Raw genomic sequence first — 26,802 nt, forward strand, 5'->3', positions numbered from 1 at the left:
CTCACCCCCACCCTTTCCACGTGCCTCTACATCTAATCCATCTCCAGGCCTAGTGCACTCTCTCCTAAAATTATATCCTGGCCGGGCACGGTGGCTCACGCCTGTAATCCCAGCACTTTGGGAGGCCGAGGCAGGCAGATCACGAGGTCAGGAGTTCGAGACCAGCCTAGCCAACATGGTGAAACCCCGTCTCTACTAAAAATACAAAAAGTAGCCAGCGTGCCGGCACACACCTGTGATCCCAGCTACTCTGGAGACTGAGGCACGAGAATCGCTTTAACCCGGGAGGTGGAGGTGCAGTGAGCTGAGATTGCGTCTCTGCACTCCAGCCTGGGCGAAGTAGTAAGACACCATCTCAATAGAATAAAACGAAATGAAATAAAATAAAATAATATTCTGGCACAGCCCATTTCCCTGCTTATGCCGTCAGCCCCCGTCCCTCCCTCCCCGCCGCCTTCCCCAGGCCTTGTTTACACAAAGGCTACCTAGAAGAACTTCCTTCAATGATGGAACTGTTCTGGGTCGCAGCTGTCCGGGAGGGTGGCCACTAGCCACGTTTGGGTGTGGAGCACTTGCAATGTGGCCGGCGCAGAGGACCTGAATTTTTAATGTGACATGATCTAAATTTTTTTTTTTTTTTTTTTTTTTTTTTTTTTTGAGACGGAGTCTCGCTCTTGTTACCCAGGCTGGAGTGCAATGGCGCGATCTCGGCTCACCGCAACCTCCGCCTCCTGGGTTCAGGCAATTCTCCTGCCTCAGCCTCCTGAGTAGCTGGGATTACAGACACGCGCCACCGTGCCCAGCTAATTTTTTGTATTAGTAGAGACGGGGTTTCACCATGTTGACCAGATGGTCTCGATCTCTTGACCTCGTGATCCACCCGCCTCGGCCTCCCAAAGTGCTGGGATTACAGGCTTGAGCCACCGCGCCCGGCCATGATCTAAATTTAAATGCTCGCTTGTGGCTCTCCTGTCACACAGCGTGGGTCTGGACTGCGCAGTAGCCTCTCAACCGTTTATTTCCTGACCCCTCCGTAATTCTTCCCGCGCAGCCAGAGTGACCTTTGAAAGATGTAGCCGAGCCCGCGGCACTGCTCACTTTAGAAGCCCCCAGTGGCCTTGCCTCTGCCCAGGGCGCGCCCTGTTCTCCCCGACCTTTGCCGCCCTCTCCTGGACGGCTACCACCTTGCGCTCTGCAGCACCCGGCTGGCTTTCTGTTCCTCAGAGCAGTAGCCACGCTCTTTCTGGAGTTGGGACCTTTGCACGTGCTTTTGCCTCCGGAGAGGGTGTCCTCCCTGCTTTGCTTGCCTGACTGCTCGTCATCTTTGAGGTCTCGGCCTCCTGGAGACAGCCCTGCCCCCCATCTGCATAAAGACCCTAATCCTCAGGCTCCTCTTCCCGCTGCTGGAAATGATCTTCCATGGAGCCCTCTTTACGAGGGAGGATGTGAATGTCACTGGGGCGCCACCCTGGCGGGGTCCTGATGTCTTGCATTGAGGGACTGAACACACTCCTGCCCACACCCCTGGGACCTTCCTCAGCCTCTAGAGAAGCATCAAGGCCTGACTCTCATGGCTTCTTTTCCATTCTCCACGTTGACCACCCCCTTCTGCAAACGTGAGTGGCAGCCACTGGAGTAGGTGTCCCGGATGAGTTTCATTTTTCCCAGGTGTAGTCACAGTCTCATGTGCCTCCCTGAGGTTACACTCCCTTTTTTTTTCTTTTTGAGATGGAGTCTCACTCTGTTGCCCAGGCTGGAGTGCAGTGGTGTGATCTTGGCTCAGTGCAACCTCTGCCTTCCAGGTTCAAGCTATTCTCCTGCCTCAGCCTCCTAAGTAGCTGGGACTACAGGCGCATGCCGCCATGCCCGGCTAATTTTTTTGTATTTTTAGTAGAGATGAGATTTTACCATGTTAGTCAGGATGGTCTGATCTTCAGACCTGTGATCCACCAACCTCGGCCTCCCAAAGTGCTGGGATTACAGATGTGAGCCACCGCGCCCGGCCTACACTCCTTATGATCCGCCAGCCTCGGCCTCACAAAGTGCTGGGATTACAGGTGTCAGGCACCGTGCCCAGCCAATCCCAGCACTTTCGGAGGCCAAGGTGGGTGGATCACTTTAGATCGGGAGTTCGAGACCAGCCTGGACAACATGGCAAAACCCTGTCTCTACTAAAAATACAAAAAAATTAGCCAGGTGCGGTGGTGCGTGACTGTAGTCCCAGCTACTCAGGAGGCTGAGACAGGAGAATTGCTTGAACCCAGAGGTTCAAGCGTGGTGGTGGGCACCAGTAATCCCAGCTACTTGGGAGGCTGAGGCAGGAGATTGCCTTGAGCCCTGGAGGCAGATGTTGAAGTGAGCTGAGATCGCTCCACTGCATTCCAGCCTGGGTGACAGAGTGAGACTCTCTCAAAAATAAAAAATAAAAATCTCAAGTGATTGTCACCATGCTTTACTTTGGGTAGGGGAACATACAGCCGCCATAAAGCTATGTGCTTGGGTGGCTAAAGCCTAAGAAAAGCCAGGTTTGAGAAAAGGGAACATATTTAAATACATTCAGTTAACAAACTTTTATTTATTTTTTAATTAGAAAATGAATCTATGTTCCTGAAGAGAAATTAAAAAATGCCAGAAGACAATGGGAAGAAAAAAATTCCCGATTGTCTCCCCATGATGAGATCACATGACGCACCGGGAGGCGTGTGCATGCCATGTGTGTTATAACATCACACACCATGTTCCCCATGCTGCGCTCACGTCACGCACCGGGAGGAGTGTGCATGCCATGTGTGTTATAACATCACACACCATGTTCCCCATGCTGAGCTCACGTCATGCACCAGGAGGAGTGTGCATGCCATGTGTGTTATAACATCACACACCATGTTCCCCATGCTGAGCTCACATGCACCGGGAGGAGTGTGCATGCCATGTGTGTTATAACATCACACACCATGTTCCCCATGCTGAGCTCACATGCACCGGGAGGAGTGTGCATGCCATGTGTGTTATAACATCACACACCATGTTCCCCATGCTGAGCTCACATGCACCGGGAGGAGTGTGCATGCCATGTGTGTTATAACATCACACACCATGTTCCCCATGCTGAGCTCACATGCACCGGGAGGAGTGTGCATGCCATGTGTGTTATAACATCACACACCATGTTCCACATGCTGAGCTCACATGACGCACAGGGAGGAGTGTGCATGCCATGTGTGTTATAACATCACACACCATGTTCCCCATGCTGAGCTCACGTCACGCACCGGGAGGAGTGTGCATGCCATGTGTGTTATAACATCACACACCATGTTCCCCGTGCTGAGCTCACGTCATGCACTGGGAGGAGTGTGCATGCCATGTGTGTTATAACATCACATACCATGTTCCCCATGCTGAGCTCACATGCACCGGGAGGAGTGTGCATGCCATGTGTGTTATAACATCACACACCATGTTCCCCATGCTGAGCTCACGTCATGCACCGGGAGGAGTGTGCATGCCATGTGTGTTATAACATCACACACCATGTTCCACATGCTGAGCTCACATGACGCACTGGGAGGAGTGTGCATGCCATGTGTGTTATAACATCACACACCATGTTCCCCATGCTGAGCTCACGTCACGCACCGGGAGGAGTGTGCATGCCATGTGTGTTATAACATCACACACCATGTTCCCCGTGCTGAGCTCATGTCATGCACTGGGAGGAGTGTGCATGCCATGTGTGTTATAACATCACACACCATGTTCCACATGCTGAGCTTACATGCACCGGGAGGAGTGTGCATGCCATGTGTGTTATAACATCACACACCATGTTCCCCATGCTGAGCTCACGTCATGCACCAGGAGGAGTGTGCATACCATGTGTGTTATAACATCACACACCATGTTCCCCATGCTGAGCTCACATGCACCGGGAGGAGTGTGCATGCCATGTGTGTTATAACATCACACACCATGTTCCCCATGCTGAGCTCACGTCACGCACCGGGAGGAGTGTGCATGCCATGTGTGTTATAACATCACACACCATGTTACCCATGCTGAGCTCACGTCATGCACTGGGAGGAGTGTGCATGCCATGTGTGTTATAACATCACACACTATGTTCCACATGCTGAGCTCACATGACGCACCGGGAGGAGTGTGCATGCCATGTGTGTTATAACATCACATACCATGTTCCCCATGCTGAGCTCACGTCATGCACCGGGAGGAGTGTGCATGCCATGTCTGTTATAACATCACACACCATGTTCCCCATGCTGAGCTCACGTCATGCACTGGGAGGAGTGTGCATGCCATGTGTGTTATAACATCACACACCATGTTCCCCATGCTGAGCTCACGTCATGCACCGGGAGGAGTGTGCATGCCATGTCTGTTATAACATCACACACCATGTTCCCCATGCTGAGATCTTGTCATGCACCGGGAGGAGTGTGCATGCCATGTCTGTTTTAACATCACACACAATGTACGTGTTTTCCTATCAGTAAATACTCATCCACAAGTCAGTTTTAAGTGGCCGAAGCGTGTTATGTTCATGGAGGTATCATAAATGATTCAGCAAATCTGTTCTTGGGCCTTTCTTTGGGTTAATTCTTGTTATGACGACAAGCAGCTCATTTGGTTAAATTTTTTTCCTGTCCCGTCTTTTTTCAGTCGATGTTCTAGAAAATACCATGTTCTGGTCTTCTTGACCTTCCTTTTGCACGGGTGTGTGAGTCAGTCTTCCCGTGGTGTTCGTGTGTGATTCGTCCCGGTGTGGGTCTGTTGTGATTCCACCTACCTACATCATGTTTCTCTTTGCAGCAGTGACTGCTTGTTTTCCACAGGAGATAGTGTTGTGTGGTTGTAAGAACAGGTGTTATGCAGCGGCTCTTTCCGGAGCACGTAGTTCCCATAAGCTCACGCTCCCTTCCTGTCTTCAGTGGGGAGGCTGGTTGCCAAGAAAACATCTCCGTAAACAGAGTTCTCTGAACACCTACTGATTGACAGTGTAGTGTATTTTTGTTTAAAATGACTGTTCACTTGCTACTCTGAAACACGTTGCAACCTTGACCTTTATATTTGCCACGGTTTTAACGTTCTTTGAAATGGCAGGCCATTTAAAAGAAGTGACTTTGTCCTTGCCGTTACTTCTGAATAGTCCCTAGAGTGGTACCTACAGGGCGGTGGATGAACGGCTAGGTAGATACTGTATGTATTTTGGAATGCTGTGAAGATAGGATTTCAACAATACATGGGCTTTTAATGCTGCCCCTTTCTTGCAGTTTGACTGTGGGTTGGAAGAAGTCAAGGGAAATCACCATAGAGCCCTGTGCAGAATTTCTTGACGTTCTTGTGATTTTGGATGTCAAAGTCTTGCATCTTGGTCAAGTTTCTGGTTAGTGCATCATGAAAATGATTATCAGAATCCTATTTAGCTTAAGATTGTGCACGGAACTGCACACTGGTCATTCTGGGCTGGGTGCCCTCTGAGCACGGGAGGCAGGTAGGATCCAGGTGGCATGGGGGTGCAGGGGAGGCAGGTAGGATCCAGGTGGCATGGGGGTGCACGGGAGGCAGGTAGGATCCGGGTGGGATGGGGGTGCAGGGGAGGCAGGTAGGATCCGGGTGGGATGGGGGTGCAGGGGAGGCAGGTAGGATCCGGGTGGGATGGGGGTGCAGGGGAGGCAGGTAGGATCCGGGTGGGATGGGGGTGCAGGGGAGGCAGGTAGGATCCGGGTGGGATGGGGGTGCAGGGGAGACAGGTAGGATCCGGGTGGGATGGGGGTGCAGGGGAGGCAGGTAGGATCCGGGTGGGATGGGGGTGCAGGGGAGGCAGGTAGGATCCGGGTGGGATGGGGGTGCAGGGGAGGCAGGTAGGATCCGGGTGGGATGGGGGTGCAGGGGAGGCAGGTAGGATCCGGGTGGCATGGGGGTGCAGAGAAGGCAGCCTCTTTGCTGAAGAACTGGGTGAGACTGGCTTGATTATAGCAGGTGGGAAAGCTGGGGCAGTGGGGTTCAAGTGTCCAAGCTGCTAAGAGGGACTTCAGCCAAACAAAGCTGAGAAGCTAGTGTTTTTGCTGCTGCCACAGGCTGTTTTTCTGTGTGTGGCCATGAGTTTTATTTTGAGAATTCCCACTGCTTAGTCATGCCAGAGACGTTAAGTGGAAGCGCACCGAGGAGCAGTTTGAGAGAGAGACCGAGTAACAAATGGTGAGGTGAAAACTCTCATTCATCCCACAAAAGTTTGTTCGATTCTGCCCTGTACCAGGTACTGTTTTTGGCATTCAGCAATAAATGATACAATTCTTCTGCCTTTGAGGAGCATATGTGTATTTCAGCTTCTAGAGGTACTGGCGCCAAGCTGCAGGGAGCTTGGGTTTCTCACAGCCATAGATTTCAATCGCATGACACTGAGTGTGAAATAAAAGCAGATTTAGGGTCAAGGACCGTCAGAACAGGGGCTGAGCAGGGAGCTGTGGGAATCGTTCTGGGTGGGGACTGGCAGAGTGTGGGGTCTGGGAAGCGCCACGTGAGGGGCATCAATGTGGGCTGCTGGGGAGGCTGCGGGCCTGAGCTCTGTCCCGAAGGCCTTTTAGGTGATGCTTTCCTAGCAGCGAGACACTCCTAGACTTGGGCAGAGTCCACCGAGCCCTCGGCAGGGCTGCCTCACGTGTGTTGGCTGACTTGCAACACGGAGAGTAGTGTTTCAGAATTTCTTTTTTTCCCTTTTTTTTTGAGACAGAGTTTTACTCTTGTCGCCCAGGCTGGAGTGCAGTGGGACGATCTCAGCTCACCGCAACCTCCACCTCCTGGGTTCAAGCAATTTTCCTGTCTCAGCCTCCCAAGTAGCTGAGATTACAGGCATGTGCCACCATGCCCAGCTACTTTTTGTATGTTTAGTAGAGATGGGGTTTCCCCATGTTGACTAGGCTGGTCTCGAACTCCTGACCTCAGGTGATCTGCCCGCCTTGGCCTCCCAAAGTGCTGGGAGTGCGTGAGCGGCGGGTCTGTTTGCCTAGGACATAGACCTGTTTGGGTTTTTGGAACTTAAGGTGTGTGAGTAAGTCCCTGTCTGGCTGGAGCTTTGAACTAGTCACGTATGGTGGGACCATGTATCTTTGCTTAACAAATGGAAACAACACGAAGCAAAAAACAAAAACAGCCTCATCCGTCGAGACAACAGTTGGAGAAGCACCAACTGTGGGAGGTTTCATGGAGAGAGGCCTGAAAGTCAAGCAATAAATAGAAAGCCGTTGATCACATTCCAGTTTATTTCAGGCCTTTGTCACTGTGCAGACTTCCCTACCCCTGGTCTCCCCCTCAGGTCATCAGCATCTGTTCTTTTTTCGTTGGTTATTTTTCTACATACATATCTATGCACATTATATATACTTCTTCTTTTTTTTTTTTTGAGACGGAGTCTCGCTGTGTCACCAGGCTGGAGAGCAGTGGTGTGATCTCAGCTCACTGCAACCTCTGCCTCCCAGGTTCAAGCGATTCTCTTGTCTCAGCCTCTCGAGTAGCTGGAATTACAGGCCCCCAGCACCACACCCAGGTAATTTTTTGTATTTTTAGTAGAGATGGGGTTTCGCCATGTTGGCAGGCTGGTCTTGAACTCCTGACCTCGTGATCCACCCGCCTCAGCCTCCCAAAGTGCTGGGATTACAGGTGTGAACCACTGCGCCCGGCCTTCTATAAACATTTTCTACACACATTACACACAATTCATAAAAGTGTCTTTTTAAATAATGTTGCAGTATTTTCTTGTGCTTATATGCCACAATTTCTTAACTTCTCTATTTGGGGCTGTTGCTACATTATTTTATTATAGACAGTGCATATGTGAATATTTTGGTACAAATTAGTTTTTCGTTTTCCTTCTTCTTTTGGGCCTGTACCTGAAGCGGAAATACTCTGTCAAAGTGTCACTGTTTTTCTGCTCTCTAGGAAGACTGAACCAATTTATATTGCAGAAGAGGATATACAGGTATTCTCTGCAGTTTCAGGCTGTGCAATTTTAATAGTTTTTGCTGGTTTATGAAGCATATACGTGGCCTTGAGATTGTCTTAGTATGCTTATTTAAGGAGGTCGTGAGGATGTGATGGTTTGATTTTAATGTTTTCTCACATTGGAAACCAAATGGTCTTTAAAAACATTCTTAGTTGAAGTTGAATGTTGACGTCCTGTGATTCATCAGTTTTTGTGTCGTTTGGACACGTGCTTCTATTCACTGTACTCTGTATCTTTCCCCATTCTCTTGCTTATTATTTGTTTCATTACACTTTGTGGTGCAAAACTTACTAGTGTTTACATTTTTAGACTCAACTACATTATCTCTGATGAGATCCTTAAGTTTTTTGGCCAGAAATTATTTTCTCCTTTAAAAGTGGGCGAAGTATATTATTCTGCTGTTTTTAGTTTTGTAATTGCTTATTTCTTGGATCTGTTTGGACCTTATGACAGTGTTTGGTATAAGATGTAGGTCTAAGGCTGGGCGCGGCGGCTCACACCTGTAATCCCAGCACTGTGGGAGGCCAAGGTGGGCAAATCATGAGGTCAGGAGTTTGAGACCAGCCTGACCAACATGGCGAAACCCCGTCTCTACTAAAAATACAAAAATTAGCCGGGCACAGTGACGCACACAGGTAATCCCAGCTGCTCGGGAGGCTGAGGCAGGAGAATCGCTTGAACCCGGGAGGCGGAGGTTGCAGTGAGCTGAGATCACGCCACTACACTCCAGCCTGGTGACAGAGCGAGACTCCGTCTAAAAAAAAAAAACAAAAAACAAAACCCCAAATCTCTTTCCTTCATAAATGACCCAGTCTTGGGTATTTCATGATGGCAGCATGAGAAGAGACTCACACACTGTCCTTTGATTCTTCCAGTTGGATTTCTCTGTTGTTTTCAACCTGCCCCTTTGTCTGCATGGAGGCACGCACTTTGCCATGCTTTCTGGGGTGGTGTTCTTAGTGAGAAGGTGGCTGGTTAGTGATGCGGTTGAGGGTTTGAAACTCTGTGAGAAGCAGCTTAGCTCGGTGGGCTGTCTAGCATTCTCTGTGCTTTGGTCACAAGGCAATTTGGAGAGTTATCCACATAGACTTTTTATGAGGATAGAAAGAAGCTGTTAGGAGCACAGGCTGTGGGGCGCAGACTCTGTATGTGAAAAACAGTGTATGACAGGACCAGTATTTAGACATTAATAGCGCAAGAGAGAAGAAATCACGGACCATTCGACTGGGATATGTATTTGTTCTGTATGTGATAGGTTTGAAAGGGTTTTCTGTCCGAATGTGCCCTGAACTCTTAGAGCTCCTGGTGAGTCCATTGGGCAGTCCCTCCCTGTCAGCATTGCCCATGTGGAGGGGCACACACTACCTCTGGGGCCTGTGTTGGTGTCCGGTGGAACGTGCCTGTGGGGGGTGTGTGTGTGTGTGTGTGTTTCTCGCTCTGTTGCCCAGGCTGGAGTGCAGTGGCGTGATCCCAGCTCACTGCAATCTCCACTTCCTAGATTCAAGCGATTCTTCTGCCTCAGCCTTCTGAGTAGCTGGATTACAGGCGCCCGCCACCATGCCTGGCTAATTTTTGCATTTTTAGTAGAGACAGGTTTCACCATGTTGGCCAGGCTGGTCTCGAACTCTTGACCTCAAATGATCCACCCACCTCGGCCTCCCCAAAATGTTAGAATTACAGGCCTGAGCCAGTGAGCCCGGCCACTTGTTGATGTTATAATGAAATCCTTCCTTATGTGGTTATTCCTCTCTGAGTGTCAAAGAATTTTTCTCTTTGATAATGGACTTAGTGACATTATCAAGTGGCTCCAGAAATTGAGAGTGAATGTTTGGTGTGGTAAATTTCCATCAAATTCCCTAATAGGTAAAACACTCTTCACAATGAAATTAGCAAAGGCTGTGATTACTTAAGAAATGATAAACTCTTGGATTATAGAGTATTTCTATATTTTTCTTTAGAAAAATGCTGTCCTGACTGGATGGGGTGACTCACGCCTGTAATCCCAGCACTTTGGGAGTCCGAGGCAGGTGGATCCTGAGGTCAGGAGTTTGAGACCAGCCTAGCCAAGATCGTGAAACCCTGTCTCTACTAAAAATACAAAAATTAGCCCAGCATGGTGGTGGGCGCCTGTAATCCCAGCCACTCAGGAGGCTGAGGCAGGAGAATCACTTGAACCCGGGAGGTGGAGGTTGTGATGAGCTGAGATCACACCACTGCACTCTAGCCTGGGTGACAGAGCAAGACTGTGTCTCAAAAAAGAAAAAAAAAAAGAAAAAAAAGAAAAATACTGTTCTTGAACATTTTTGTTCTTCTGATTGCTAATTTCTTGGTTCTTCTACTAGTTGCCTGGTGCTTTTTTCTTTTTTTTTTTTTTATCTTACAGTGCGTGGTTTTTTTTTTAAATCTTACAGTGAGAAGCCTAGTGTTTTTTTCTGACAGGTTAATATTTGTTACCCCCAGCCTGTGTGGCTGTCAGACTCATTTATTCTTCCTTTTGCTTGTTTTCCCCACTTATAAAATGATTCAGATAATGAGATAATGATAATTATCCCATAATACAGAATAAGCAACATTTATGTGTTGCCATATAGCACAGAAAGCACTTTGATGTGTTTCATTCTCTGTAAATTTCATGCAACCCTGTGTGGTGGGACATGATTGCTACGGCCATGTTTATAGAGGAGAACACGAGCTCAGAGCCCCACATGGCTGCCTCCCTTAGGCGACAGAGCCAGCTGGTGACAGTGCAAGACCTCGATTACAAATCTCATATTTTCCCCAGTAAATCTTCTGGTTTGAATCCATTGACTGGATTACATTTTATTGGAAGAGAATGGAACTTTTAAAAAAATTACAATATATGATGCTTAATTTAATGGATTTAATGAATAATTGACTATTATAGTGATGCAATATGTTTTTCTTAAGAGGTCTGTCTATCCAAAGAACATGTTTATTTGGAAAACTCTTTTGAAAATGCTTACCTAATCTGTTGATTGAATGTAACGTGTTGTCTCTAGTTGAAGGACTTTTCTAACTTTATTTAAATGATTTCATGTAAAGGTAGAAAAGTTATCCAGAAGCACATGCTATATTATAATTATAAGCTTTTTGGGATGCTTTTTTTTTTTTTTTTTTTTTTTTTGAGACAGGGTCTCTTCTGTTGCCCAGGCTGAAGTATGGTGGCACAATCATGGCTCATGGCAGCCTTGACCACCCTGGGCTAAAGCGACCCTCCTACCTCAGCCTCCCGAGTAGCTGGGACTACAGGCTGGCTAATTTTTGCTTTTTTTTTTTTTTTTTTTTTTTGTAGAGACAGGGTTTCTCCATGTTGCCCAGACTGGTCTTGAACTTCTGGACTCAAACAATCCGCCTGCCTCAGCCTCCCACAGTGCTGGGATTTGGATGCTATTTTGAAGTCGAGCTTTAAAAATGTCATTTGCAAGTGTTTGTTGCTGATATGTAAAATTGCAGTTGATTTTGGTCTAGTAACTTGTGTCCTGTGATCTTAGATTCACTCACTGCTCTTACTAGTTGTTATTTTCACTAGTTTGTAGTTTTGTAGATTCCTAAGAATTTTTCCCTATGGACTATATTGTCATGAGCAAAGAGAGACCATTTTATTCTCCTCCTTTGTTTGTGATCTTTATACCACTTATTTAGTGAGTTAGTTTGCTTACTGCAACGTATATGCTACAGTAAGAGGCTTGAGTTAATGCTGCTGTTTGCACTGTGAGAGGACTCTTTATAGCCTCACTTAGAAATTCTAGATACAATGCTGGAGAATTTTATTATTAGAAAATTGTTTAAATGAACAATCTTTATTGGAGTTTTAAACAGTTATTGGAATTTTGAATAATTTTATTGGAATTTAAACAAATTTTAAGCAAAATTATTGGAATTTTAAACAATTTTCAAATATATTTTGATAAATGTCAATGTCTGTTTTGAGATTGTGCTTTGTGCTGTACTGAGATGCACTGTCAGGAATTTTGTAAGGTATTTATTAGCAATTTTGACAGGTGTTCAAAAGTTAGTTTTACATTATTTTATTATTTATTATTATTTTTGTTATTTGGAGGGGTGAGACTAACCACAGCTTAAGAAAATCTGCCTCCTTGGAGGAAAGGGTTGATAATTTTGTAGCCTAAGTTCACAGAAAAGCATGTTAAGCAAAGTGAGAGAAAATGAGGAATGAAATTAAGATAGAAAATCAAGTATCTAAAATTCAAACGTATCCTTGACTATTCATTGTAGCAGTATGTCTTTAACTAAATAATATTCTGTGCTTTGAAATGTGGCATGGAGGGATGGAAGGAGAAAGAGAGTCAGAGCTAACTCTGGCACTTCCGTGCTGTGTGCACTTGGGTAAGTGACTTATCCTTAGTTTATTTTTATTTTTATTTTTATTTTTGATACTGTAAAGTAGAATACTAAGTGGCTTGCAGTGGTTAGCATTAGAAATAATATACATATCCATAGGCTGCACATGGTGGCCCACACCTGTCTCCCAACACTTTAGGAGGCTGAAGTAGGTGGATTGCTTGAGCCCAGGAGTTCAAGACCAGCGTAGGCAACTTGGCAAAACCCTATATGTACAAGAGACACAAAAATTATCTGGGTATGGTGGCATGTGCCTATTGTAAGGCCAGTTGCCTCCCCGGGAGCTTGGACACGCCCACCCCCCTCCCCGCCTAGAAACCACGTCACCACTCCACGCCCACTTCTGCACTCAGCACGCAAAGCCTCTGCACTCAGCACTGGCCTCTGCACTCAGCACCTAGCTGACCGTTGAAGAACCCCGCCAAAATTTAAAAGAAGCCCCGCCAGAACCTGCCCAATAGCATTTTGCCCCCTCTAGGTCCCACTCGCCCTGGGCGGCCCGCTCACCGGAAATCCCGCCTACCTGCCAATGGCAGCTTGCCCCCGCCCACGTCCTGCTTCCCCACAACCAATCAAAACGCCTCCACTCCCTATAAAACCCCACGCCTGCGCGGAGTCAAGCGCGACTTCTCCGGCCTTTCCTGTTGGACTGCAGAGCCTCGCCCGGGAGTCGATTAAGTTTCTTCATTTCAATAACTGGCCTCCTTGCCTCATTCGAACCTCGCTTGCTTCATTTAAACCTTACACCTATAGTCCCAGCTACTTGGGAAGCTGAGGTGGGATAATCTTGAGCCCAGGAGATTGAGGCTGCAGTGACCGGCATCCAACCTGCCGTTACTGCCGTTATACTCCAGCCGAGGTACCAGAGTGAGTTGCTGAAGAAAGAAGGAAGGAAGGAAGGAAGGAAGAAAGGGAGAGAGGGAAGGAAAGAGTCTGCATGAAGCATGTCAGGCATGCAATAACATGCATTATAAGATTTGAGCCTTTATTAGGCACTTACTGTTATTACAGACTGAGTATCCCTCATCTGAAATGCTTGCTACTAGAAGTGTTTCAGATTTTTAATTTTTGTTGGTCTTGGAATATTTGCATTATAGTTACTAGTTCAGCGTCCCTAACCTGAAAATCTGAAATCTGAAATGCTCCAAAATCTGAAACCTTTTGAACATCGGGATGATGGTTTTAACAAAAATGCTCATTGGAAGCATTTCAGACTTCTGGATTAGAGATGTTCAACCTGTATTTACGTGTTACATTATTATAATTTATTCATGAATGCTATCGAATATCATGTGTCACCAAAGGAAGGGGATAATACCTTTGCAGAACGCTTTCCTCTAAAAGGACCTAAAACTTTGCGTTCCTGGAGACTCGCACCAGTGAATGAGGAGGAACGATGGGGTAATATTACAGTGAGACTTCTGCCAACTTTCCTCTGCCTTTCTCTTCCTTTGCCCTGTTGTCAGACAAGCGTGTTCATTTCTTAGAGCCTCTGAGGCTGTCACCTCGCTGTGGACATAGACGACATTTGGGAAACGATGGCTCGGCTGTGCGGGAGCACCGGGAGCCCAGGGCTGGGGTGCAGCCACCGCTGTGGGTGTGTGTGGAGCTGCTGGAGGCTCCCTGATGGTGACCGCACCCTCGTGGCCCTTCGCCATGCCTGCCTGCCACGGCGGCCTTCCTTCCCTCTCCCTCTGCCTCTATCTGACTACCTGGCTAGGCGTCCTTGGCTAATGTACTTTTTCTCTTTCTTCTAGAATTCTGAAGGTGGACTCTATGTATGCATGAATACATTTCTGGCCTTCGGAAGGGAACACGTTGAAAGACATTTTCGAAAAACCGGACAGAGCGTGTACATGCACCTGAAAAGACACGTGCGGGAGGTGAGAGCCGCTCCGGGCAGGCCTCGAGGCCGCTCCTGCCCGCTCTCTCGCTGGCTTCTCGCCAGGGGCTTTACCCTGCCCATAGCACTTCTCATTCTGCTTGATGGTGAGAAACAGAAGCAGCACAGTTCACCAGATCCAGAGATTCTCCCAGACCTTATCTTAACCAGCTTTATTTTCCTTCCTCTAAACTTCTGATTGGAGTTTTTAAGAAGACCTGGGTTGACTAATTGGAAAAGAAAAAAAAAACTAGGTACAAAAATACAGAAAAATACAGAGACATTCATGGATCCAAAAATCAGAAGTAAAAACATTTGAATGTTCTTGCTTCAGATTTGTGTTTTGCTCTTTAGCACAAGAAATAGTTTCCTTAAAAATTCAAGTTCCTTTTGTCCCACTCCAGAAGTAACCACTGCTGAGAACCTTTTCTGTGTCACGCATTCCATTATATTTTATTAACAAACGCCTGTTCAAGAACAATATATAGCATGACCTTATATGTTTTAGAGATGTAGATAAATGCTATCACACTCTTAAATTCCTGAAGAGTTTTCCCCTCGGCATGCAGAAGATTCATTTCTTTTGGAATCTGTCCATGTTGAGATACGTCTGGATGTATTTAATTCATTTGAATAGCTGTTTGGTTTTTCATCTTGTACCTTGTAATTTATACTCTTTTCCTCTTGATGAACATTTAGAATGTTTCTATTTGTTGCTACTGTAAAGAATGCATCAGTTAATACTTTTATATCCTTCTCCTGGGGGCACGTGTGCCAGATTTCTTCAGGAAGTAGGTCTGGAAGTGTGTTTGCTCATGTTATGTTTTACTAGGTAGTGCCAAGTCTCTCTCCGAAGTAACTGTACCTGTTAACACTCCGATCTGCAGAAATGGTGACTTCTCGCTTTCCCACACCCTCACCAACCCTTGGTCAGAGTTCTGTTTTTGCCAATCTGGTGAGTAGGAAGTGGCATCTAAATATTCGGCACATTTCTTTGTACTTTCCGTTCTGGTTTTTTCTCTTTGGATTTGCCTATTTATATTTTTGGCCTATTTCTTTATGGATTTATCTTTTTCTTATAAGTGTGATGAGTTATTTTTACAATCTTGATAACAAATCTTTGTTACATACTTAATTTCCTTTGGGTCTGTGGTGTGTCATTTTACATTGTTTATGAATTATTTTGTAGAATAGAAGTTGGAAGTTTTGAAGTAGTTAGATTTCTTAAACTTTTTGTCTTATGAGTTGTGCTTTTTGTATTTTGTCGAAGAAATTGTTTCCTACCTCAAGGTCTTAAAGACATTTTGTATTAGTCTGTTTTCATGTTGCTGATAAAGACATACTCAAGGCTGGGCAATTTACAGAAGAAAGGCTTAACAGACAGTTAAGGCCGACAGTTCCATGTGACTGGGGGTGTGGGGTGTCACAATCATGGTGGAAGGCAGAAAGGAGCAAGTCACATCTCAGGTGGATGGGCAGGCAAAGAGAGAGCTTGTGCAGGGAAATTCCTGTTTTAAAACCATTAGATCTCATGAGACTCATTCACTGTCACGAGAACAGCGCAGGAAAGACCTGCCCCATATTTTAATCACCTCCCACGGGATCCTCCCGTGACATGGGGGATTGTGGGAGTTATGATTTGAGATGACATTTGAGTGGGGACACAGCCAGACCATGTCACATTTCTTACAGTAGTTTAAAAAATTTTTATTTCTTTTAAGTATGTGTGAATGTGACTATTTTAACATTTTAGGTCTTTAATCCATCTGTATGTTATTTTTTTATTTGTGTGAAGAATGGGAATCTATTTTTTTCATATCGATAACCAGTAGTTTCATTATTCATAGAGTGGTATAAGCTTCGCAGTGATTTATAGTATCACCCTTTATGCACGCACGTGCGCACACACACCTACACGCACACACACGCGCGCACACACACCTACACGCACATTTCGTTTGTTTTTTGAGACACGGCCCCACGCCGTCTCGCAGGCCGGAGTGCAGTGGCACCAGCACGGCTCATTGCAGCCGCAGCCTCCTGGGCTCAAGCGATCCTCCTACCTCAGCTCCCAAGTAGCTGGAGCCACAGGCGTGTGTCACCACATCTGGCTGATTTCTGCGTTTTTTTGTAGAGAGGGGTTTTGCCATGTTTTCCAGGTAACCATGTTGCCTAGCCTTGAGCTCATGGGCCTGAGCAATCCAGCAGCTTCCCAGAGTGCCAGGGTTCCACGCGGGAGCCACTGCGCCTGGCTACACTTTTTATGTTTTAACTTGTTCACATTTCGGTCTCTTTCTCAGTTGTGTTCTGTTGATCTGTTTGTGTGTCTCTGCATTGCGTGGCAAGCCTTGCTATCTGCTAGTGCAAGCAATTTTTCCATGTTTACTTATTTTTCTATATGGATTATGGAATTAGTTCTAGTTTAAAAAATCCTATTGAGATTGTGATGACCATCACCTTGAGTTTATAGGTGAACCTGTAATCCACACCCTTGTGTAAGCTCGATGAGGGCACGGACTTTGTTTCATTCACTGCTGTGTCCTTAGTACTTAGCAGTGCTTATCATACAGTGTGTGCTTCATAAATATTTATGAAGTATTTAACATAGATACCTCTTTATTCACATTTCCTTTTTGTCATTCAATAATTTTTGTAATTTTCTATAAAGGAACTCACATATAAAATGTGTGTGTGTGTAAAGGGTGATACTATAAATCACTGGGAAAGGTACTACTCTCTGAATAGTGAAAATATAATATATATTTTTACCATGACTGCTATCTTTTATTTCTTACACATTAACTGGTTGGCGACGGTATTTGGCGATATTGTTAATTAAGAGATGTTGATTTTATGTTTAGCAATGCTGCCCAACGTTCACGTTAGTTCTAATAGTTTGTACACAATTTTGGGTCTCCTCAGTGATCAGCGCTGATTTGCAGTTTCTCTAATTTCTCACCTTAGCCTTCGTAATACAGTCTCTGTTTCAGTTCATAACAAAGAAGAGATCTCAAAATTGGACGATGGGGAGAGCAGGAGGAAGAGAAGGAAGAAAGGCCAGAAAGTCAGATAAGGCAGAAATGCAGCGATTAGCTTCACAGTAGTTTAATACTGACTTGCTGCTGGATGATTTGCATTCACTGATTCTGTTAGGTTGTACCTCATAATTCTTGTGAAGTCTGTTTTGTATGACTAAATGATGAAGTTTAGGAAACTCAAAGAAAAAAAAAAAGAAAGAGAGAAACGGAGGCCCAGAGACATAATAACTTGCTCAGGGTCACAAGTCAGCAGCAGAACTGTGGAATGCCGGTGAATGTGTACAGTCAGCCCTGGCTCTGGAATTTCAAGTTAAATGTTCTCCACTCATTTATTCCTATTTTGATCATTTGTTGTGGGTTCTGAAGACCTTCAGGCCCATGACTTGCTTAGCCTGCCTCTCATGATTCGGCTCTTTCAGCATTCTGTGCCCGCCGTATTGCCTCGCTCCCTCGCCATCCTCCAGAACTCCACTTCCACGCGCGGACTGCCGGAGACCCCACACTGTGATGGGTTGGAGACCGTGCCGACTTCCGGCCTTCCTCTTCCATCGCACCCTCTCTGCCCGGCAAGCCTTCTTCTCTGTATCCTGTCCCACTCCCGGGAGCGGCCGTTCTCACCTTCGGATGCTTTCCTTAAGCCTTTTCTGTGCGTCCCTCATCGTTCTCAGAAAAGTATCTTGACTTGTACTTTGCAGGAAAAAAGGGGATCCCTGGACAGGAACTCCCCTAATGTTCCTTTGTCCTGGAAGCTCATCTGCATCTGGTTCCACTTTCGATTCCATCTCAGCCGAAAGCGATGCTCTGCGTGTCCTCAGGGTCCTGTCTCCCCACCTCAGGAAACTTGCTCCTTCATTAACTCCACTTCCTCTGATGTCTCCAGCTTCTCCCTCTTCTGGCTCATTTTCTCCCACCTTAAGAAAGAACACACCTGGCTGGGCTCAGTGGCTCACACCTGTAATCCCAGTGCTTTGGGAGGCTGAGGTGGGAGCCTGGCTTGAGGATGGGAGACCACCCTGGGCAACATAATGAGACCCCTGTCTTGACAAAAAGTAAAATAATTAGCCTGGAATGGTGGCCATGCCTTAGTCCCAGCTACTTGGGAGGCTGAAGCAGGAGGCTCACTTGAGCCCAGGAATTTCAGGTTACAGAGTGAGCTGTTACCAGGCCACTGTACACCTGGGCAACAGAGGAAGACTCTGTCTCCTTTTCTTTTTTTCTTTTTTTTGAGATGGAATCTCTGTTGCCCAGGGATGGAGTGCAGTGGCACAATCTTGGTTCACTGCAACCTCTCTGCCTCCCAGGTTCAGGCAGTTCTCCTGCCTCAGCCTCCCGAGTAACTGGTATTACGGTTGACTAATTTGTGTAATTTTAGTAGAGACAGGGTTTCATCATGTTGGTCAGGGTGATCTTGATCCGCCTTGGCCTCCCAAAGTGCTGGTATTACAGGCGTGAGCCACCCCGCCTGGCTGAGATTCTGTCTCTTAAAAACAGACAAACAAACCACAAAACCATCTTTCTAATTTGTGTCCTTCTTAAGTCACTGGACTCTTTCATTTAAAGCTTCTTTAAAAGCTTTTCTGATCTTATCTGCACTAATCTGCCCTGAGACTCAGCACTGCAGTCTGAACTTGGTAACACTGCCCACGTTGTCGGCGACCTCTTAGCTGTCGCACTTGGCGGCTCTAACGTTACTTGACTTTTTGAGTGTCTGCATCTCCGAGCTTGTTCTTCTGACCTGTGCGTCTCCTGCTGTCTTTGACACCACTCTCTCTTGGCTTTCCTCCTGTCCTTTCCCGGTTTCTTCCACCAGCATTTCTTGCTTCGTTTACCTCTTAGTTACCGGCATTTCCTAGGACGCCATTTGCCGATTCTGTCTTCCTCAGAAAGATGCTTTTCTTCATCAGGGTTATCCATATTTTTGTTTAAACACTTTTTTCTAAGCGGATGACATTTAAATTAATATCTCTTTGGAGGTGAAGACCTGATCATCTTATTCTGGTCTGGATTTTTCTACTCCAGCATTTCATAGGTACGTAAAGGTCAGTGTGCCCAGAGTGACCACAGTGTTCTCTTGCTCACAGATTTTCTTCCTCTGAGTTCTAGAGAGCTGGATGTTCTTTGGCCCCGCTTCCCTCTGTGTCTTACCAGTGAGCTCGTTGTTCGGGCTTCCCAAATAGCTCTGAGGTCCACCCTGTCTTCTCCATTCCCGCTGTTTTTGTCTGAGGTCTGTGTGCTCATCATCCTTAAAAGGACACGTACCGTCGCTTCCTGACTGACCTTCCTTCCTTCAGACTTGCTGCTTCAACCCGACCTAGTCTGCACACTGCTTCCAGAACCGTCTTTCCAAATGCGCACATCTGTGGCACACTGGCACTTACATCTCTGATGGCTCTTCCTGTTCTACAGGATGAAGTCCAAGCTCTTGTGCATGTAATTATAAGATGCTCACGATTTGGAGCCTGCAGCCTTTCTAACCCTCACTCTTAATCCACCAAGTTTGTGCTTCAGAAATAGCAATCCACGTCTCCTTTCTGGAGCCCACTGTGATTTTATGCTTTTGTATACGCTGTTTCCTCTGTCTAGGATGTCTTCTGTCCCCACTCCCTTTTTACCTGTTGTATTCTCTGTAGTCAGGATACCCATCCATCCACCCACCCACCTATCCACCCACCCATCCATCCATCTGTCCATCCATCCATCCATCCATCCACCCATCCATCCATTCGTTCATCCATCCGTCCATCCACCCACCACCCATCTACCCATCTGTCCATCCACCCACTCACCCACCCATCCATCCTCTCACCCTCCCACTCACCCACCCACCTACCTACCCACTTACCCACCCTCCCATCCATCCACCCACCCACCCATCCATCCATCTGTCCATTCGTCCATCCATCCACCTTTCATCCATCCATCCATCTGTCCATCCACCCATCTGTCCATCCACCCACTTACCCACCCATCCTCCACCCACCCACCTACCTACCCACACTCCCATCCATCCACCCACCCACCCACCTATCCACCCACCCATCCATCCATCTATCCATCCCTCTATCCCCCCATCCATCCACCTTTCATCCATCCATCCGTCTGTCCACCCATCCACCCATCCGTCCATCCACCCACTTACCCACCCATCCATCCACCCACCCACCCACCCACCTACCCTCCCATCCATCCACCCACCCACCTATCCACCCACCCATCCATCCATCTGTCATCTATCCATCCACCCGTCCATCCACCTTTCATCCATCCATCCATCTGTCCACCCACCACCCATCCACCCATCCGTCTATCCACCCACTCACCCACCCATCCACCCACCCTCCCACCCACCCACCCACCTACCTACCTACCTCCCTACCCACCTACCCACTCTCCCATCCATCCATCCACCCATCCATCCATCCATCCACCCATCCACCCATCCACCCATCCATCCACCCACCCACTCACCCACCCACCCACCCTCCCTTCCATCCACCTACCCACCTATCCACCCACCCATCCATCCATTCGTCCATCCACCTTTCATCCATCCATCCATCTGTCCACCCACCACCCATCCACCCATCCGTCTATCCACCCACTCACCCACCCATCCATCCACCCACCCTCCCACCCACCCACCTACCTACCTACCCACCTACCCACTCTCCCATCCATCCATCCACCCATCCACCCATCCACCCATCCATCCATCCATCCATCCATCTACCCATCCACCCATCCACCCATCCATCCATCCATCCATCCACCCACCCACCCACCCTCCCTTCCATCCACCTACCCACCTATCCACCCACCCATCCATCCATTCGTCCATCCACCTTTCATCCATCCATCCATCTGTCCACCCACCACCCATCCACCCATCCGTCTATCCACCCACTCACCCACCCATCCATCCACCCACCCTCCCACCCACCCACCCACCTACCTACCTACCCACCTACCCACTCTCCATCCATCCATCCACCCATCCACCCATCCACCCATCCACCCACCGATCCACCCATCCACCCATCCACCCATCCACCCATCCACCCATCCACCCACCCATCCACCCATCCATCCATCCATCCATCCATCCACCCACCCACCCTCCCTTCCATCCACCTACCCACCTATCCACCCACCCATCCATCCATTCATCCATCCACCTTTCATCCATCCATCCATCTGTCCACCCACCACCCATCCACCCATCCGTCTATCCACCCACTCACCCACCCATCCATCCACCCACCCACCCTCCCACCCACCCACCCACCTACCTACCTACCCACCTACCCACTCTCCCATCCATCCACCCATCCATCCATCCATCCATCCAACAGATATTTACTCAGCAGCTGCTATATGCCAGGATTGCTGCTGTTCTTACCTGACCAGCCCTACCCACACCCTTCTCCCCAGATGAACTGATCGTTTGCTCCTTATGATGTGATTGTGCCTTTTTCTAATTTTTCTTAGCACTCACCAGAATCTGTGGCGCCATTTGTTTACATATATGCGCCCCTGTTATGCGGGCTAGCTCCTTAAAAGATGGATCATGTCTTCATCCAGTTGGCACCCTGAGCTCCAACACAGAACCTGACACGTGGGCACAGCCATATTTGCTGATGGAGGAGTTTTATTTTCTAACACCTTGTTGATGTTGGTTGCTGACTGATGCAGAGGTGATGGTCTTTAGAAGAAAGTTCTCCTTTTTTGCAAGTCTAAGATGTGAATCTTGCAGTTGGGGACAGGTTCATGTTCTAGCAAGTCTTCATGCAACCCCTCTTTGTCATCCTTCTGCCATCATGCAGAAGGGAGGGGGCAGTGAGACTAGAATAATTAAAGAACACCATAAAGTCCTGTAGAGAGATTTCAGGGGACCTCCAGGATTGTTAAAGGTGCCTTTGCAATAGGTTTTATTTCATTCCTTTCTGAGGCAGGTGAGTGGAGAGGGGAGGAAAGAGCCTCTGAGATCACAGGGGAGGGATTCTAAGAGGAATGCATTTGGCATCAGTATTTGGAGGGACAGGTTTTTGAGCTAAAGTATTCTATAATGCAGATTCCTAAGATGTGAGCTGTAAACCTGTAGTAGAAGCCGTCAAAACTTAATGTGAGAATCACAAAGATGAGTCAGCCTTCAAAGTCAAATATTAAAATATGAGAAAGGATACTTAGAACTCATGAGAGGACAAACTGAGAAGCAGAAAAGGGGCCGCACGGTCTCGGCACCGGTGGCTGCTTGGAAATAGGGTTTTGGTGTTATAATTGATTTGAGAGTAAAATGTTTTGTGCCAACATCAGATGAATGGCCTCTTTTGTATTACCACTTGATGGGCATTTTATTTCATTACTGCTGATGACTTCCACCACAGGTAGAAAATACACCCTCCTTAGGATGGCACACATAGCCACTTGTGGGTGCTCCAAAAATGTTTAGGGAGGTTAGATTGAGATTTCATATGACCAGACTGTTAATGACTATCGATATTTATTAAGCCTTTCAACAATAGTTGTTCAGCATGCCCAGTGCCAAGCACTAGAGACCCTCGGGGTAAGAAGGAGAATAAGACCCTCGCCTCCTGGAGCCCCATCGTCTTTCCTGAGTCTTTCATGATCAGGTCTGGACCCCAGCCCTCTTGGAAGCAGGTGCTGATTTGAAGTTTAAGCATCGATGTCACCTTGATCCCTGGTTTCCATTTGTCTTTCCAGAAGTGCTTTCTTTATCACTTGATAAAAATCAGCAGATGGATAGCATTGCCCTTCACCTACCTGCATTGACCTGGGTCAGTTCCTGTTTATCCTGGAATTGATCATCTCAAGGGGATATTTCTTCTTGGCCTTCTATAAAAACTAGGAACCTCTGAGATGTGCTTTCCCCCCACAAATATGTGTATTTTATAGGCTGCATTTTAATGATCTTTTTTTTTCCTTTTCAGAAGGTAAGAGGGGCGTCTGGTGGAGCTTTACCAAAAAGGAGGAATTCCAAGATTTTTTTAGGTAAATAGTTATCAGTAGCATGCTCAGATTTTATGTTTGTGTGTGTATGTGTGCAGACTCATGTGCATCTTTGGTTCGGAGTAATAGATTGTTTATTGCTGTGCAATTTAAGGATAAGAGGCACCAATTTAAAAGCCTGCCTCCACTTTGCATTTAGCTACCAGTGAAGTGTGCTTTTAACCCTCTTAGTTGGGTTTACTGCTTTGAAGCAGTTATACTTACGGTGACTAGAGAGTAATTATAACTCTGCTTCTGGTCTGTTTACTGCTTATTTTTAGTTTTTGAGACAGGGTCTGGCTCTCCTGCCCAGGCTGGAGAGCAGCCGTGCCATCTTGACTCACTGCCGCCTCCACCTTTTGAGCGCAAGCTGTTCTCCCACCTCATCCTCCTGAGTCGCTGAGACCACAGCCACACACCACCACAACTGGCTAATTGTTTGTATTTTTTGTAAAGATGGAGTTTCACCATGTTGCCCAGGCTGGTCTCAAACTCCTGAGCTCAAGTGGTCCACCTGCCTTGGCTGGGATTTCAGGTGTGAACCACTGCGCCCGGCCAATTTTTTGCTGACTTTAAATAGCTGCCCCTCACAGTGGCTCACACCCGTACGTCCAGCACTCTGGGAGGCTGAGGCAGGAGGATTGCTTGAAACCAGGAGTTTGAGATCAGCCTGGGTAACATAAAAAGGCCCTGTCCCTACCAGAAAATGAAAAAATTAGCTGGGTGTGGTAGTGTGTCTGTAGTCTCAGTGACTTGGGAGGCTGAGGCAGGAGGATTGCTCGAGCCCAGGACGTCAAGGCCGCAGTGAGCTATGATTGTGCCACTGCACTCCAGCCTGGGCGACAGAGCGGGATCCTGTCTCTCAGGAAAAAAAAAAGTCATTTTTTTCCTTTTTCTTTTTAAAATTAGCCAAACGGCAGACTTCATTCAGATGTCGTGATTTTTCTCCCACCAATGTCCTTTCTGTGTTGTGGGGTCCAGGGTTCCACGTCGTCTTTAGCTGCCGTGTGTGTTTAATCCTTTCCAGACTCTCTTCATTCTGCAGTTTTTCTTTGTCTCTAGTAATCTGACACTTTGGAAGAGTGCTGGCCAGTTATTTTGTAGAATAGACCTCAGTTTGGTGTTATCTGATGTTTTCTCATAAAAAATGTGAAGCTAAGCATTTTGGAAAGAATCCTGCAGCCGTAGCCTGCCCTTCGCAGTGCGTGGTGTCGGGCACGTGACGCGGGCAAGCTGTCACCCTGGTGACGTTGAACTTGAGCAGCGTTAAGGTGGCGTCTGCTGGGTTTCTTCACTGTAAAGTTATAGTGTAATTAAGAAATATTTCGAGAATGAGACTTTGAGCCTGTGCCAAATACCTTGTTTCTCCTCAAAGTTTTGCTCACTAATTTTAGCACCAGTGGACCTTGCCTGCAATAATTACGGCTCTAGTGTTTGATTAATCGTGGATTAATCAAATTTCCCTTATTCAGAAGAGCCAGATTTGTTTATGCAAATGACTACTGATTTCTATATTATATAATTATGGCCACAGTTTATATTAAGCTTCTGATATGCTTTTCTCAAGCAAAAAAGTGGTTTGATAATATTTGGCGAACAAGTTTATATGCCTGAATGCCTCAGATTATTGTTTGGAAGGACTTGCAAAATAGTGTCCATAGTATGATTTCATTTTTGTAAAAAAATGCCATACATGTATACACATGTGTATAGAGATATGTGTGTATGCGTGCATGCATGTATATCCGAGTGTGCCCACACTTCTACATACACATTCATACATGTACATACATATCCGGGAATTGGAAGAATCTGGAAGAATACTCCAACTGTTTTTTTTTTTTTTTTGAGACGGAGTTTTGCTCTTGTTACCCAAGCTGGAGTGCAGTGGCGCGATCTCGGCTCACCGCAACCTCCGCCTCCTGGGTTCAGGCAATTCTCCTGCCTCAGTCTCCCGAGTAGCTGGGATTACAGGCACGCGCCACCACGCCCAGCTGATTTTTTGTATTTTTAGTAGAGACGGGGTTTCACCATGTTGACCAGGATGGTCTCGATCTCTTGACCTCGTGATCCACCTGCCTTGGCCTCCCAAAGTGCTGGGATTACAGGCGTGAGCCACTGCGCCTGGCCTCCAACTGTTAATAGTAGCTCTTTCCCGGTCATAGAATGGAAGTGATTGCAATTTTTGTCTTTTTGCTTATCTGTAGTTAAGCTTTTTCTATAACAAACATGTTATTGTGATGAAAAGACACATTAATTATTTGAAAAGTAAAGCCATTGAAGACTGTTGTGGAGCTGAGTTTCCTTCCTGGCCTGGTTCTCGGTCGCTCTGTGCGGGATCCAGGCTTCCTGTCTTCCCCTGCTTCTCAGCTCACACTTTTCTGTATGAGGCTTCTCTGCAGTTGGCTTTTCTGCCCTGGCCAGTCCTCCTTACTTCTCAACCTGCCTTTGGTCCCCAACCCAATTTAACCAACCAAACCCAAACCAGGCTAGTGTGAAACCCGAAGCTGAAATTACTGGATACCTTCTGATGCTTTATTAGCCATCCAGCTCCTTTGCACTAATACAGATCGTATGATTTTGTTTGAATTAAGTGACATCAGCAGGATCTTCTTGAAAGCAGAAATAATTAAACATTTTACTGTTGTTAATTTTTATTATTTTCTTTGGTTGGATGAAGAAGTTAGCTGACCTTGGCCTTTAGCTTTTGTGTTTTCTTCTCAAAAGACCTCGAGGTCTCCCAGAGTGCTGGGATTACATGTGTGAGCTGCTGTGCCTGGCCAGGAATTCATTTTTTACAAGCATTCATTTTTTGCAAGCTCTGATTTAAAGCCCCTCAACCAATGCTTCTCATCTCCTGGACAGGCACTGTTCTCTTGACACATTGGTCCCAGCCCTCTGAGTTGATGTGACCTGTACATTACTTTCAGGGATGGACTGTGTATTAGGATTACATCTGGTCTATGTAACAGAAAACTTAAAACACTGGTAGCTTTATTTATTTATTTTTGAGACAGGGTCTCAGTATGTCATTCAGGCTGGAGTGCGGTGGCACAATCATGGCTCACTGCAAACTCAGCCTCCTTCTGGGTTAGAGCCATCATCCCACCTCAGCCTCCCGAGTAGCTGGGACCACAGGCATGCGCCACCATGCCTGGCTAATTTTTGTGTTTTTCTTTGGATAGCGTTCTGCCGTGTTGCCAGGCTGGTCTCCTGGCTGCCTGCCTTGGCTTCCCAGAGTGCTGGGATTACAGTGGTGAGCCACCATGCCCGACTGATTGTGGTAACTTTAAACAAGATAGATGCTGATTTTGCTGTCGTGGAGGATGTTGAGAAACAGTGAGTGGGGTGATGTGGTGGCCTCTTGTTCACCAGGGACCTAGACTCTTCCCACATCCCGGCTTCCCCTCCATCCTGGCCTGCAATTTCCGACCTCAGGGTCACCTCACGGTCCAAAATGGCTACTGGAATGC

General features: G+C 46.8%; 1 protein-coding gene across 2 annotated transcripts in view; it reads left to right on the forward strand.

Moving 5' to 3' along the window:
• Nucleotides 1-26,802, forward strand: part of USP13 (ubiquitin specific peptidase 13) — a 154,544-nt gene that overhangs the window by 18,022 nt on the left and 109,720 nt on the right. The window contains exons 2-3 of one of the 2 annotated variants that reach the window (XM_064366828.1): nt 14,161-14,286; nt 23,272-23,332. In XM_064366828.1, the coding sequence (XP_064222898.1) occupies nt 14,161-14,286; nt 23,272-23,332 (187 nt within the window). Of the gene's footprint in view, nt 1-14,160; nt 14,287-15,079; nt 15,241-23,271; nt 23,333-26,802 lie in introns of those variants that run through there. The other variant, XR_010338916.1, reaches the window with a different exon arrangement.

The sequence above is a fragment of the Aotus nancymaae genome, unplaced genomic scaffold (assembly GCF_030222135.1).
Source record: "Aotus nancymaae isolate 86718 unplaced genomic scaffold, 86718_ANA_hifiasm-v0.15.2.pri h1tg000067l, whole genome shotgun sequence".
Taxonomy (NCBI): Eukaryota; Metazoa; Chordata; class Mammalia; order Primates; family Aotidae; genus Aotus; species Aotus nancymaae.